We start from the raw sequence: 13,935 nt of genomic DNA on the forward strand, positions 1-13,935 counted from the left end.
CTGGGCTGATTTACCCTACGGTGCTTAAAGAGCACCACACTTCATGAGCTGCATGGAGCTTTGCTGCTTTGATCAAAGCTGGTGCCTTGTCAATGCCGTCCTTAGCTGCACATCTCAAAAGATGAGGTGCTTGTCTCATGTAGGTGCTTTCATAAAATGCTGCTTTCTACTTCAACTGGGTGCCTGGCCAACGCCCTTCAGCCTTGTCCAATCATTTTTTCACTTTTTGGTATCCAAAGATTAAGGATTAATGGGTTATTGATATTTACCTTGAAACCTTTATGGTCAGTTCCCTTTTCCTTCATTCTGGAGGAGTGCTGGGTTTGTAGAAAAATGAGGTCAAGTTTCCACTCTACTGGGCTCTTACCATTCTTTTTTCCTTCTCCCTGAAATGGGATTTCAACCACCTACCCTTTTTTTTTTTTTTTTTGACAGGTCATTTATTTTTTAGTCTAGGGTAGTTGTCTTCACAGAATTTCATTTATATTTGTTTTTTTTCTATTTCTTGCATTTCAAAGTATAAATATGAGGACATTAGCACATATAAGAAATTAATAAATATACTGCCAACATATGTTGAGGGTACATGCTTAAAAAATCTTTCTGAGAAGGGTACATGATCCAACTTTTATTGGAAACCACTAGTCTGGGAAAACAGCTCATAATCAAAGTGGCTCCTCATCAGAATTACCCAGGAAGTTGTTTAAAATGCAAATTCATAGGCCCCAACCCTAAAACTGGGATTTCATACCTCTGTGGTGGGCTCCAGGAATCAGCATTTTAAGCAATTCACCTAAAGGATTCTAACACAGGTGGTTCAGGGACCATATCATGGAAACAAAGGTTCAGAGTAAAAGGGTTGGGAGTGCTATGATTTGGGGGCAGTTATTTGTTCCAATTAGGTTGGTTTCCAAACTATACATTCTGTCCCCCACCCCTCACCACACACACTTGGTTGCCCATTTCTATCTCCTGTCCCTGCCTCTCCCCCGACCTTCATCTCCAATCTAGATTTTATGAAATGCAGCAATATCCTCAAAGGCAACAGTTGGGCTAATGTATTGCAGCTGTGATGAAAACAACCCTGCTCCATGATAACAATCAAATTTACCACATTTTCTTCTTCCCTAACCAGGGCACAGGACAGGCAATAGAGCAAAGCAGAAAGAACACAGTGTTAGAAAGACTTGGGTCTGAATTTCAATAAAATTTAAAAATCTGGCTCTATAACTCAAAAGCTGTATAACCTTGAGCAAGGCATTTCACTTACCTCACTTTCAACAAAATACCTGTCTTACAAATAAGCAGTCATGAAGATGAACTATGTAAAAAGGACCTAGAAATGATGCTAGGAACATGGAAAGTTGCCTTCACAGCTGTATGCTTTAGCCCTGCTCCTTGTTCCCATCAAAAGAATTGGACTGCACTCCCTGATGAATGTTCAACCCTGCTCAATAGCCAAGAAACCAGGAGACCTCAAGTCCCAGCCCAACCACATGGCTGACTAGCCAGGAGGCCCTAGTTTACTAAGGATTTTCAGCCTGGACTCATTCACTCACTTTTCTTATCTACTAAAAAGGCAGATATAATAAAAGGCAAGTTTAGGCTTAAGAGCAGTGTGACAATCAAAAGGACTGGATACTCAAAGTGTCTTGTTTAAGTACTAACTACGTGTGTTAGCCTTAAAAAATCCCTCCCACCCACCCCACCCCGGTAATAAACTCCAGAAACAGCTGGAAGAAAAGAACATGCCCTTCTAGGGACATCTGGTGCCCCAAGTCATGGAACTGTGACCCTATCTGGAGGTACTGGGCACAAGGCAACTTGGGAATTGCTATTCTCTGTGTCAGCCCTCATTTTAAAAGCACTGCCCTCCCAACTCACCTGCCCTGTGTTGGGGCAGCCTGAGACTTGCAGAGTCACTTACTTTGAGCGGGCAGAAGGAGACCAACTCCAGAAGGGGAAGGGCTACCCTTAATGGGATCGTCTGGGCCAATGTGTGTATTAGTCATTCCTTCAACAAATCCTTGCTGAATATTACACTGTGCAAGATAACCAGATCAAAGGGGAGCAAAACTGATATTGCTCCTGTCTTCCTGGCTTTAACAATTGAAGCAAAATGGTGATGGTGAAAGGGAGGCTTCCACTGAAGGGTGTCAGCCTCAAGCCAAGGATATTCGTTGGCCTCTAGAAGTCCTATTTTCAAGGGTATCAGGCCTCCTAAATGTACAGAAATTTGCAACTCTGCTTTGAGACCAAGTAAGGATTCTTTCCTTGGAGTGGACGGCAAGGACCTTCATTAAGGAAAAGCAACTACTCGGTTTCTTTCCTTTTTTTTTTTTTTTTTTTTTCCTGAGACAGTATCTTGCCCAGTCTGGAGTGTAGTGGTACCATCTTGGCTGATTGCAACCTCCGCCTCCCAGGTTCAAGTGATTCTCATGCCTCAGCCTCCCGTGTGCCACCATGCCCGGCTAATTTTTGTATTTTTAGTAGAAACTGGTTTTTGCTATGTTGGCCAGGTTGGTCTCAAACTCCTGACCTCAAGTGATCTATCCACCTTGGCCTCCCAAAGTGCTGGGATTACAGGCGTGAGCCACCATACCCAGCCGACTACTCTGGTTTCTTACTTCTTGCTAAGTGTTGGGCCCCGTGCTAGGTACTTTCATGTATGTATTTCCATTAATCTTCACAACAACCATTATTATCAGTTTGCAGATGAGACTCCTGAGGCTTAAAAAGGATAAATCATTTTCCCAGCTAGTAAAAAGTGCAGTGTCCAGACCTGCCTTGTCTGTCTCTGAGAGATAATCGCAGGGAAGCAAGGACTCTTGGGGTAGAGCAAAAGGTACTTGCGCTACATTCATCCTCAGGCGTCCATGAAGGCTTTAGCTCCTCACTGAGGAAAGGAGAGGAAGCATAAAAGCAAACTATGAGAAAGGGGTTTGTTGACATCAGCAAGGAGACTATATCTCAAAAACAAAAGCAAATTGCCTGCCAAGACGAGGGTTGTTCATCTCTTTTCCTCTTCCATGGGTTGCCTTTTCTTCTGAAGAATAGATTTTGCCTTTTTGTTAAAAAAAAAATATATATATATATATATTTTTTTTGCCTAATAGGAATTGAAAATGAAAACCAGTATTTGCAGAGATTGAAAAGTCTCCTCCCACCTCTTCCTCCACCCTTTTGAAGTTTCTTGTTTGGAAACTTTATTTTTAAGCTCACCACAATAGCTTGGCATTCCAGAATCTCAGTAGCAACAGCACACAGGTCCAAAGCCTCTCACCTTTCCCTTCCCTCAGCAGCCGTGTAAGACTGCTCCAAGAGAAACAGACACTCCCAGGTTATTGCCGAAGGAAATATTTGCAAGATCCAGGATGTAAGACACAAGGAGGATATACCGGGAGGGGAGAAGGACCCAGAGAGCTTGTTGCTGCCACCCCTGCTTGCCCCTGGGTCCACAGAAATTCAAGTAATGAACAATTAGCTTAGCAACAACAAACGCAAGTGGCAGTACTTGCCCTGAACCTTCTCTAGTCCTCAGGAGGCTGATGCAAAGTGTACTGTGAAGAAATCAGAGAAGTCCTTGCTTTATTGGGGCTGGCCCAGGTGAAGCTTAGCTCCTTCTCTCCAGTGACCTCAATCTATATTTGTTGTCAAGTAATACATACATATGCAGTCACTGTGGTAGAGAGAAAATGTGCTTCTTTGTTAATAATGGCACTGAAATGCAAACTAGTGCTAGTGACAGAAATGAAGGGAAATGGAAAAGCCTTAAGAAAGGGATGCTTCTGAGGCAGATAATAAAATTTTTATTGGTGGGGGTGTGTGCGAGGGGGTACTATGTTGTAGTGGTGGTGACAAATTTGGAGATTCGTAGAGGTCTGGTGATGTCAAAGTTCTCGTGGATTTAAGTAAGCAAAAGTGCTAGTGGATGGAGAATTCCAGCAAACCAAATTCTAGCTAGCAGTGAGATTAAGCATGTCTGGTAAGTAACATTGTCTGTCATTGGTACAGGAATTTTTTACAAAGCCCTTGATCTTTAACTTCTCAGGCCTATATCAAACCAACATGGGCCGCCTCTTCTTCAGATTTTCTTTTTAATTATAAATTCCAACAACTTGACATGTACCTAAAGAACACCATGTACGGCCGGGCGCGGTGGCTCAAGCCTGTAATCCCAGCACTTTGGGAGGCCGAGACGGGCGGATCACGAGGTCAGGAGATCGAGACCATCCTGGTTAACACGGTGAAACCCCGTCTCTACTAAAAAATACAAAAAATTAGCCGGGCGCGGTGGTGGGCGCCTGTAGTCCCAGCTACTCGGGAGGCTGAGGCAGGAGAATGGCGTGAACCCGGGAGGCGGAGCTTGCAGTGAGCTGAGATCCGGCCACTGCACTCCAGCCCGGGCGACAGAGCGAGACTCTGTCAAAAAAAAAAAAAAAAGAACACCATGTACATTCATATCTAGCTATTTACATTTTACCAGATTCCTTCCTGAATTTTCTTTGTGTATGGCTACTATCAGATTCAACATGTCGTTTCATATTTTATTATTATTATTATTATTATTATTATATGGAGTCTCGCTCTGTCACCCAGGCTGGAGTGCAGTGGCGCGATCTCGGCTCACTGGAAGCTCCGCCTCCCAGGTTCATGCCATTCTCCTGCCTCAGCCTCCCGAGTAGCTGGGACTACAGGCGCCCGCCACCACACCCGGCTAATTTTTTGTGTTTTTAGTAGAGACGCGGTTTCACCGTGTTAGCCAGAATGGCCTGGATCTCCTAACCTTGTGATCCGCCCGCCTCGGCTTCCCAAAGTGCTGGGATTACAGGCGTGAGCCACCGCGCCCAGCCATATTTATTATTTATTTTTTGTTAATATTACAGCCACTCATTCCTGGGAAAGATCCAACATTTGCATACCTGTCACTGTTAGTGGCTATTCTATTTTGTTCCAAGATGATGATATATTAGATTGGTAAACTCTTTCCATGATTATATAAGCACTACTATGAACATCTTTAAATAAATTATTTTTTCCCTTTTAGGTTATTTCCTTGGGGATATTCTAGGCCAAATAATACGAACACATATTTCCAGATTGTCCTCTAGTAAGACTAAACCCAGAAACACATACTCTTGTCACATTTTTCTAGATTGCCCTCTAGGAAGACTAAACCAATTTATACTGTTTCCAGAAACACATGTTTCCTCACAGCCTTGCCAAGGGTAGCATTTTACAATTTCTATTTATTGATTTTTTTATTGTTGATAGTTTAATAAGCAGATTATGATGCCTTGAAGTTGCTTCTATTTGTACTTCTTTAATTGCTAGAGAGGTGGTACTTTTCCATGCAATGATTTCACTCCCTTTATTGTCTTATGTGTAAATTGCCTGTTCATTTTCCTTACCCACTTATGAAGCTAAATCTGAAAGCTGACCTTCTACATCTCTACCCATTTTTTATATATATTTTTTGGACAGGCAACTGTTGTGAGTGATGCTGATCCCAGACATTTTCCTCATTCTGTTGCTTAGCTTTTTATTACATTTTGTTGTACAAAGGCTTTCCCCCAACCACCAACTTTTAAATATTTGAATCCATCGATCTTGTCTCTGATGATATCCTCCATTTAACAGACATAAATTTATCTTCCATCCACAGCTGGAATAAATATGCGATTCTACTGGTCCACTTTCTGTACAGTATGTGCTATGAATCTAAGTTAATTATTCTCCATGTTGATATCTAAAATTCCCAACAGTTTTTAAAGAAATAGTAATTGCTTTCCCCAGTTCAGGGTTGCTTCCAATGTGTTTTATATTCTTAAAATAGCTTGAGTCTGTTTCTAGAAGCTCTTTTTAAATTTCACTGTTTGACTTTTTTTAACCCACTATCATGTGGTTTTGATAATTGTTGCTTTATGACAGGTTTTAAAATCTGATAGGGTAAGTCTACCATCATTAACTTTTAAAATAAATGTACTCTTTGGTATTTCTGCCCACTTACTTATTCTTCCAGATAAATTTTACTATAAATTTGACAAGTTCTATAAAGTATCCCATGGTGACTCTAATTGGAGTACATTATGTCTACACATTAAACTTAGGGATAATTGTAATCATTACTATATTTAGTCTTCCTAAATTAAGGCAAAGTATATGCTATGCATTTATTCATATTATTTCTCCCGTTAGAGTTTTATAATTTTCTTTGAATAAGTTTTGTGTGCCTGGTGTTAAATTAATACCTAAGTATTTAAATTCACTTAGTTATACTTGTGACAAATCCTTCTGAGCCCCTGAAGGTTGCATTCTTCTTAGGTAGTAAAGGCTTCCTGAAAAGTGTACTCTTCCTAATGAAATCAGATTCAACTCTGAATTACCCATATTCTTCCACTCAATCAGTACATAGGAAATCTGTACTGGGTATTTCACACTCTGCTCATGATGTGATGTGACAAAGGGAAGGAAGAGAACCCTAGGCTGAGAATGGAAAATCCTAAGTAGAGCTCTAGTTTGGTCACTTACTTGCTGTATAATCCCTGTAGTAATGGGCTCTGAAGTCAGATGCCTGTTTGACCTGGGGCAAGTTACTTTAATCTCTTTGTGAGTCAATTTCCTCAACTGCAAAACTGGGTCAATAAACAGTAATGCTCTCATGGGGTCATTATAAATAATAAATAAAATAATTCATGTGAAATGCTTACAACAGTGTCTGACACAGAATAAACACACTCAATAAATGTTAGCTATTATACCTGTTGTTGCTGCTGTTAATAGTATAATACCTTTCCTGAGTCTTGGCTTCCTCATCAGTAAAATGGGAAAAATAAGGCTTAACCTCAGTGTTGTTGTGAGGATTAACCGTGGTCATGCATATAAAAACACCCTACACATTCTAAAGTTCTGTGCAAAGTGAAAAAAAGAGAAAGGGTCACAGCAGGCAATCATAGGTACAGAAAACCAAGAGAGATAATCCAGAAGATAACTTATTTTGGCTTTTAAATATATCACAGTAATGTAGCTTTTTCTCCCAGTAGATCTACTCACCATTTTTCTCCCTCCTGCTAATATTAAAATTTTTACATTCTCTTCGCAGAAAACCAAATAACAGTGGAGGAAGACGACTAAGAGTATAACTACCTGAAATTATCAATTCATTGCAGGCTTCCAGGCAAAGAGAGTGGCTTAAGAATATACATTTGATTTTTCCACCTACACCCATGATTCCAGTTGTGACAGAAATAACATAGTAAATGTTAAAATTTGTGTGTGTGGTGGTGGGGGAAGGTGTGAGGGGAAACTCTATCAGGATTTCTCCTCGCAGATGTCATCTATGCCCTGGACATTTCCTAGTCCTTCTCATGTTTCCTGAGATCTTCAATTGGGACCTGCCTCTTCCATCTTCAGTGTCAATACTTCTTCCTTTTCTGCTGCGCTTTCCTTTCTGTTTTAAACTTAATTCAGTTTTCTAGATCCTGACTGAAGCTTCATTCAAACTGGTGGTTCTGAAACTTAGCTTGTGTCAGAATTGCCTGGAGGGCTTGTTAAAACAGAGATTGCTGGGCCACATCCTCACTTTCTGAATCAGTAGGTCTGAGTATAGCCTGAGAATGTGCATTTCTAACAAGTTCTCAGGTGATACGGAGGTTTCTGGGCCTGGGACCACATTTTGAGAACCACTAAATTAAACCCAATTGCTCCCTCTATCATCCTATTTCTCTCTTTACTTTTCCTAGCTAATTTATTATTTTTAAACATCTTCCTTTTTAAACATTTTTTTTTTCTTTTGAGACAGAGTCTCGCTCTGTTGCCCAGGCTGGAGTGCAGTATCACAATCTTGGCTCACTGCAACGTCCACCTCCCGGATTCAAGCAATTCTCCTGCCTCAGCCTCCTGAGTAGCTGGGATTACAGGCGCCTGCCACCATGCCCGGCTAATTTTTATAGTTTTAGTAGAGACAGGGTTTCACCATGTTGGCCAAGCTGGTCTTGAATTCCTGACCTCAAGGAATCTGCCCGCTTCAGTCTCCCAAAGTGTTGAGATTACAGGTGTGAGCCACAGTGCAAGGCCCCTTTTTAAACATTTTAAAAATCACACAGTAACAATTAATCATTGTATTAAAATTCGCCAAAAGAAACTGGAACTCTCTTTTGCTGGTGGGAATGTAAAATGGTGCAGTTGCTTTAGAGAATGGGCAGTTCCTCAAAAAGTTAAACAATAAAGTTACCGCTTGGCCCAGCAATTTCACTCTTAAATATGTACCGAAGAGAATTAAAAACATAAATCTACACAGAAACTTGTACATGAATGTTCATGGCAGTAATATTCACAATAGCCAAAAAGTTAAAACAACCCAACAATCCATTAGTGGAAGGACTAGTAAACAAAATATGATGCATCCATACAATGGAATATTATTTGGAAATAAAAAGGAATGAAGTACTGATACATGGATGAACTGCTAAACATTATGCTAAGTGAAAGGAGTCAGGCATTAAAAGATCACATATTGTGTGATTTGAGTCATATGGAGTGCACAGAAAAGGAAGATCTATAAAGACAGAAAGTAGATTAGTGGTTGCTTGAGGTTGAGAGTGGGAATGGAAAGCAACGGCTAAAGGGCATGAGGGGTCTTTTTAAGGGTGATAGAAATGCTCTAAAACTAGATTGTGGTGATGATTATACATCACTGTAAATTTAGTAAAGATCATTGAATTGTACACTTAAAACAGGTAAATTTGTGATGTGTAAAACTGCTTGCATTTCTTCTCTTAATGCTTCCCCCTTACAGACCACCATGCCATCTATTTTCTATGCCCACAGCTTTACTGAATTTGCTTTCTTGAAGGTCACTTGTAATTCCAAACTGTTAAGGACATTAACAGTCATCTGCTTATCTTCTACACTGGCAGATTTCTCCTTCTACTACGTTAGCTGCTTGACCCTTCAGTTTCCTTTGTTGATTCTTCTTCCTCATCCTGTCCCCTGGCTGGGTGCTTGACAAGCCTTGAAAGCCTCAACTTGTATCTTCCACTAACTTCAAATACAACATATCCCAATTCAAACTTAGCAGCATCTTCACCAAACCAGCTCCCCTTCTCAACTGCCCCATATATGCCAATAACTTTCTCCAAGTCACTGGGGCTCAGAGTTGTTTTTTATCTTTTTTTTTTTTTTTTTTTTGAGACTGGGTCTTGCTCTGTCACCCAGGATGCAATGCAGTCGTGTGATCACAGCTCACTACCGCCTCGAACTCCTGGGCTCAAGTGATCCTCCCACCTCAGCCTCCTGAGCAGTAGGACTACAGGTGTGCACTATCATGCTTGGCTAAGATATATTTCCTTTTTTCTCCTCAAGTTCTAGTCACCAAGTTTTCTCTACTTTACCCTTAAAAGGTGTCACATATTTGTGAGCAAATAATCTGAACAGATAATTCACATGAGAAGCAATACAGATATTAATATATTAATTAGACACACAAAATATTCAGATATTAATATATTAATTAGACACACAAAATATTCAAACTAGAATGATCAAAGTAAGCAAATTAAAACTATAATAGGTCCCATTAAACTGTATGGCATTAGAAAAAGAAAATTTTCAATGGTGACATAATTTTGGAAAACTGGTATTCTCATATATTGCTAATGGCATGTGAAACATCTCGTGGGGAAAACAGATTGGTAAAATCTATGAAGAACCATAAGAATGTTCATATTCTTTGCACTAGTAATCCCAACTCCACATAATTGTTTTTAATGAGATAATTCAAAATGAGAAAAAAAGCTATAGTGACTCAAAATGTTTCTGCTGCATTACTTTATAATAGCAAGAAATTGGAAACAACCTATTTACCCAACAATTTGGGAATGATTAAGCAAATTCGAGCACATTAAGCTGGTGAAATATTATACAGCCACTAAAAATTATGACTTAAGGAAGCCTGCATAGCAACATGAAAAATTGTTTACCAAGTAATGCTTAGAGAGGAAAAAGAAGTAGGGCACACAAAATTACATCTACATGGTTATTATAATCATGCTTAGAAAAATCTCTATACCTACAGATAAAGCTGACAGGGAAATGAAAATAACCAGGGTGTTACGGTGGTAACAGTAAGGTTATTTTTTTCTTCTATTTTTAATTTCCTGTAATATTGTTTTCACAATAAACAAACTCCCCTCCCCCAAATATCACACATATTTATCTATTCCTTCTGCTCCATTTCTATCGCACCTCTACCTCCCCAATCCAGGGCCACATTCTGTCATGCCCAGATCACCTTCCCTAACTGGTCTCTCTTCAACCCACTTAGGCTGCAAACACTGCAAAGTTGCCTAAAGGGCCACATTTTTCATGTCACTTACCTGATAGTAACCTTTCATTGCTCCCATGTTTATGATCCTACCTAGGTTTACCTAGGCTGGTCTACCTAGGCTGGTCAAGGCCTGCCTAGGCTGGTCCAGTGCTTCACTACTCACCTTTCTTCTCTGCTGCTGCTGTTCTTCTTCCTCCTCATTACAGATAACATTTCCTGAGAGTTTATGATGTCAGGTTTTGCTCTAAATGCTTTACATATATATTAATTCATTTAGTCCTCATAACAACAAACATTTGAGATAGATACTCTTATCCCATTTTATAAATAAGGGGGGAAGGGAAAGAGAGAGAGGGAGAGAGGCAGGCAGGTAGGCACTTGCCAAAGTCACATGGTTAGTGAATAGAAGAACCTGGCTTTGAACCCAGGCAGAAGTGACTCCAAGGCCAGAACTTAACTGGTGGGGATTATTCCTCCAACACACCCTTCTTAGTTTCCTCTATGGGCCTTTCCTCCTGCAGCTACCAACCTCCAGCTGTTTTTACCCTCCAATGAACTTAAATAGTGTACAATAATAGTTACCACATACTGCCCCTTACCAGGTGCCAGGTGCTTCTTAAGCCCTGTATTTGACAGGGTTTCATCTTCTGTCAACTTGTGTGAGAAAGAAAAAGCTGGGCTTAATTCATAGCTTATCCCTTTACTAGCTGTGAGACCTTGAGTAGATTCCTTAGGCTCTCTGACTGTGATCCTTTATCTGAGTTACCAATTCTCAAACTGGATCCCAGGACCAGCTGCATCAGCATCACCCAGATGCTCTTAGAACCTATTAGAGTTACAGGTTTTGAGCTCCACTCCCCCCTTACTGAATCACTCTCAGGGCGCAGGGTGGGTCCAACTGTTTATCTGTGTTTCAATTGCACACTCAAGTTTGAGACCCACCGCCCCAGTTATAATCATATCTACCTGACAGAGTTGTTGGGACGATAAAGCATAACATAGTACGTATAACTCGGCTTGCAGCACATAGGTTGTTTGGCAAGTGGTAATTTATTATTACTGCCATTTAGCTTTGTGTGGGTTAGTCTTCCCTGCTCAAGCTGTGGGCAGGCACTGTGCTTCCTGCTGCTCTCTTGCTCGTATTTCTCACCTTGCCCAGAAAAAGGCAGAACCTATACTAGGTTTTCAATAAAGTCCTCTTATTTCACTGACTAATCAGTGAAAGAACCATCTCAGAGAAACACTGTAATGTAGTATAGTGTCCCTGAAGCGAGACCACCTGGGTCTAGTCAACTGATTAGCTGTGGGACTTTAGGCAAATGAATGTATCTCTGTGTGTGTCTCAATTTCTTCTCTCTGTCAAACGGAAAGACGAATATTACCAACTCCATAAGGTCATAGCGACAAATACATACTTGTAAAATGATTTGAATGGGGTCTAGAATAGAGCACTATGTTCAAGAAACGTTAGCTAGCATTATTACTTTTGTGTCATTTCACCCATTTAATGGTGGAGGAGGTTCCATTTCTTCATTTGGCAAGCAAATGACAAATACCTCTTGAACAACTTCTCTGTATCAGGCACTGCGCTGGGTACAGAGAATAAAGCTATGACCAAGGTATGGTGTCCTCTCTCAAGGGTCTCAGTCTAATAGAGGAAACTTGCACATTCCAAAATGTCCTAGCAATCAGTTTGGTCTGTACCCACCTATCTAGGAGTGCAGGGGGCGGGGGGACAGGCTGAATTATATCTATGGCATCAAGCCCTTAGTCTAGATACCAGGCCAGTTTCCTCAAAGGAAACTAAGCAAACCAAAGACCTTAGCAATTTCTATAGAAGCTCCAGAGGCACCAACTCACCCCAACTCCCTGAGCACTCACTTACCTCCCTGACTGGCTGGTCTTCCTGTTTCCTGTTATTGGATTCCACTTGTCCCCAGGAAATTCCTGTAAAGCAAAATCCTGATAAGTTAGAAAGCTTTGAGCAGCCAGGTATCTAGATGACCTAAAAAATGTGAAGAGGTCAGGAGCTGGTGTCTGGCCTAGCCCCCCAGCTTGTTCCTTCTACTCTGCTATGCAGGCTGATAAACGTGTACCTGGAGTGGCTGCCTTTCTGTCGGGAGGCTTGCTAAACTGCCGCAGGCATGCAGAGACTAAGGGAGCACTTAGTGACCCGGACACCGTGGTCTAGAAATGCTGTTTCCCTCTTTCTCCACTCCCCTCCCAAACCACATTAAAAACCAGTTTAGTATGTTTGCTGTTTGCCCTGGCTCTTGCCTGCATGGAGGGATGGAGGTCTTTTTGTTTGTTCTGCTGGGTGAACCTGCTCATTCCTCCTGCCTCTTCCAACATAGAAAGCATCTTCTTGGGAGCCCTGGTACTTGAGGGGGCTTTGAGGGCAGAAGCTCCTGCTGCAGCAACCCTCTCCCCAGGTGAGGCAGAGGGATAGCAGGTATGTCGGCACGCCTCCAACTGCAGTGGCTCCTCCTTCTCTGCCCACATCTGCTGGCAGGGGATGAGGTGGGCCCATCTCTGGGGAATATGAGTGCATGGTGCCACAGTCCCTACATTACAAGAGTAGACTCTCTACCCTGGGCATTTTTTCCTTAAGGGCCATGTCCAAGCAACTCTTTTTTTTTCTAGACCAAGCCATATGTGCCATTTGTAAAACCGTCCCTGCCTTCCTGTTTTAGCTCCAAACTGAATGCAAATTAGCCTTTCAGATTCTCTCTGACTTTGTATCCAACACTCCGTACCTAGAGACTCAGAGTTTAGCTCAATGGGAATGCACACTTTTTCCTAAAATTCACCGATCTTCCAAATTCCATCTTTCTCCAATGCTGCTATTATTAGCCCCATTCAAAATGTTATTACCTTTGCCCCAGTAGGTCTCCCTACTAGAAGTAAGACACCTGGTGAAGCAGAATAAACAGATCCTTGGTGCAGTCATACTGGCTAAGACACTTAATAGTGGTGTTATTTGAGGTTATTCATATTACCTCCCTGAACCTCACCTCAGTTTCCTATCTGGTGACCAGTAGTGATGATAAATAAGATATGCAGACAGAACTCCTAGCACATTGTTTGGCACATAAGAGGCTCTGGATGTTAGCAGCAATGGAAAAGTTGAGGTTTATTTCTTGGCTTCAGCATTTAAAGGACCAGAGCAGTCCCTACCTATATCTGGCATGTCAGAACAGCTCTAACCACTTGTACTTTAGACTCTGCCTCGATGCCCTTGTGAGATGTTCCTGCCTGCAAAGACACCATTACTTGTTCAACCACAGTGGGGGCCAGGATTTCCTGTCCATGCCCTGTCTAGCCCTGTGGACATGCTCAGTAAATCGCAGTGGCCAAACCAAACAGAGTCCTGCACCAACTCCCAACCACGTTCCGAGGTTCACAGTATTACTCTACTTTTTTTTTCCTAGGCCACATAAGTTCCTGGTACATTGCTTGCATCCTTTGAACCAAGGAGGCAGTTATCCCCACGGCTTGCTGCAAATGGAGATTGCGATGGGAACTTGCTGCCCCAGTGGAATTGATACTGCTAGAGGGCACCCTGCCACACTAGACAGGGCCTGGGCTTTTCAATCAGCTTATGGAGA

General features: G+C 41.5%; 1 protein-coding gene across 5 annotated transcripts in view; it reads right to left on the reverse strand.

The window, feature by feature from the left end:
• SHROOM4 (shroom family member 4) overlaps window positions 1–13,935 on the reverse strand; it is a 247,744-nt gene that overhangs the window by 39,042 nt on the left and 194,767 nt on the right. For all 5 annotated transcript variants that reach the window (XR_006695454.3, XR_006695453.3, XR_012429841.1 and 2 more), the window contains one exon: window positions 12,213–12,274. Coding sequence is in view for 2 of the 5 variants with exons in the window: in XM_045384065.2 (XP_045240000.2) it covers window positions 12,213–12,274 (62 nt within the window). In the remaining 3 variants the exon portion in view is untranslated. The remainder of the gene's footprint in view (window positions 1–12,212; window positions 12,275–13,935) is intronic.

This window comes from Macaca fascicularis, chromosome X (assembly GCF_037993035.2).
Source record: "Macaca fascicularis isolate 582-1 chromosome X, T2T-MFA8v1.1".
Classification (NCBI taxonomy): domain Eukaryota; kingdom Metazoa; phylum Chordata; class Mammalia; order Primates; family Cercopithecidae; genus Macaca; species Macaca fascicularis.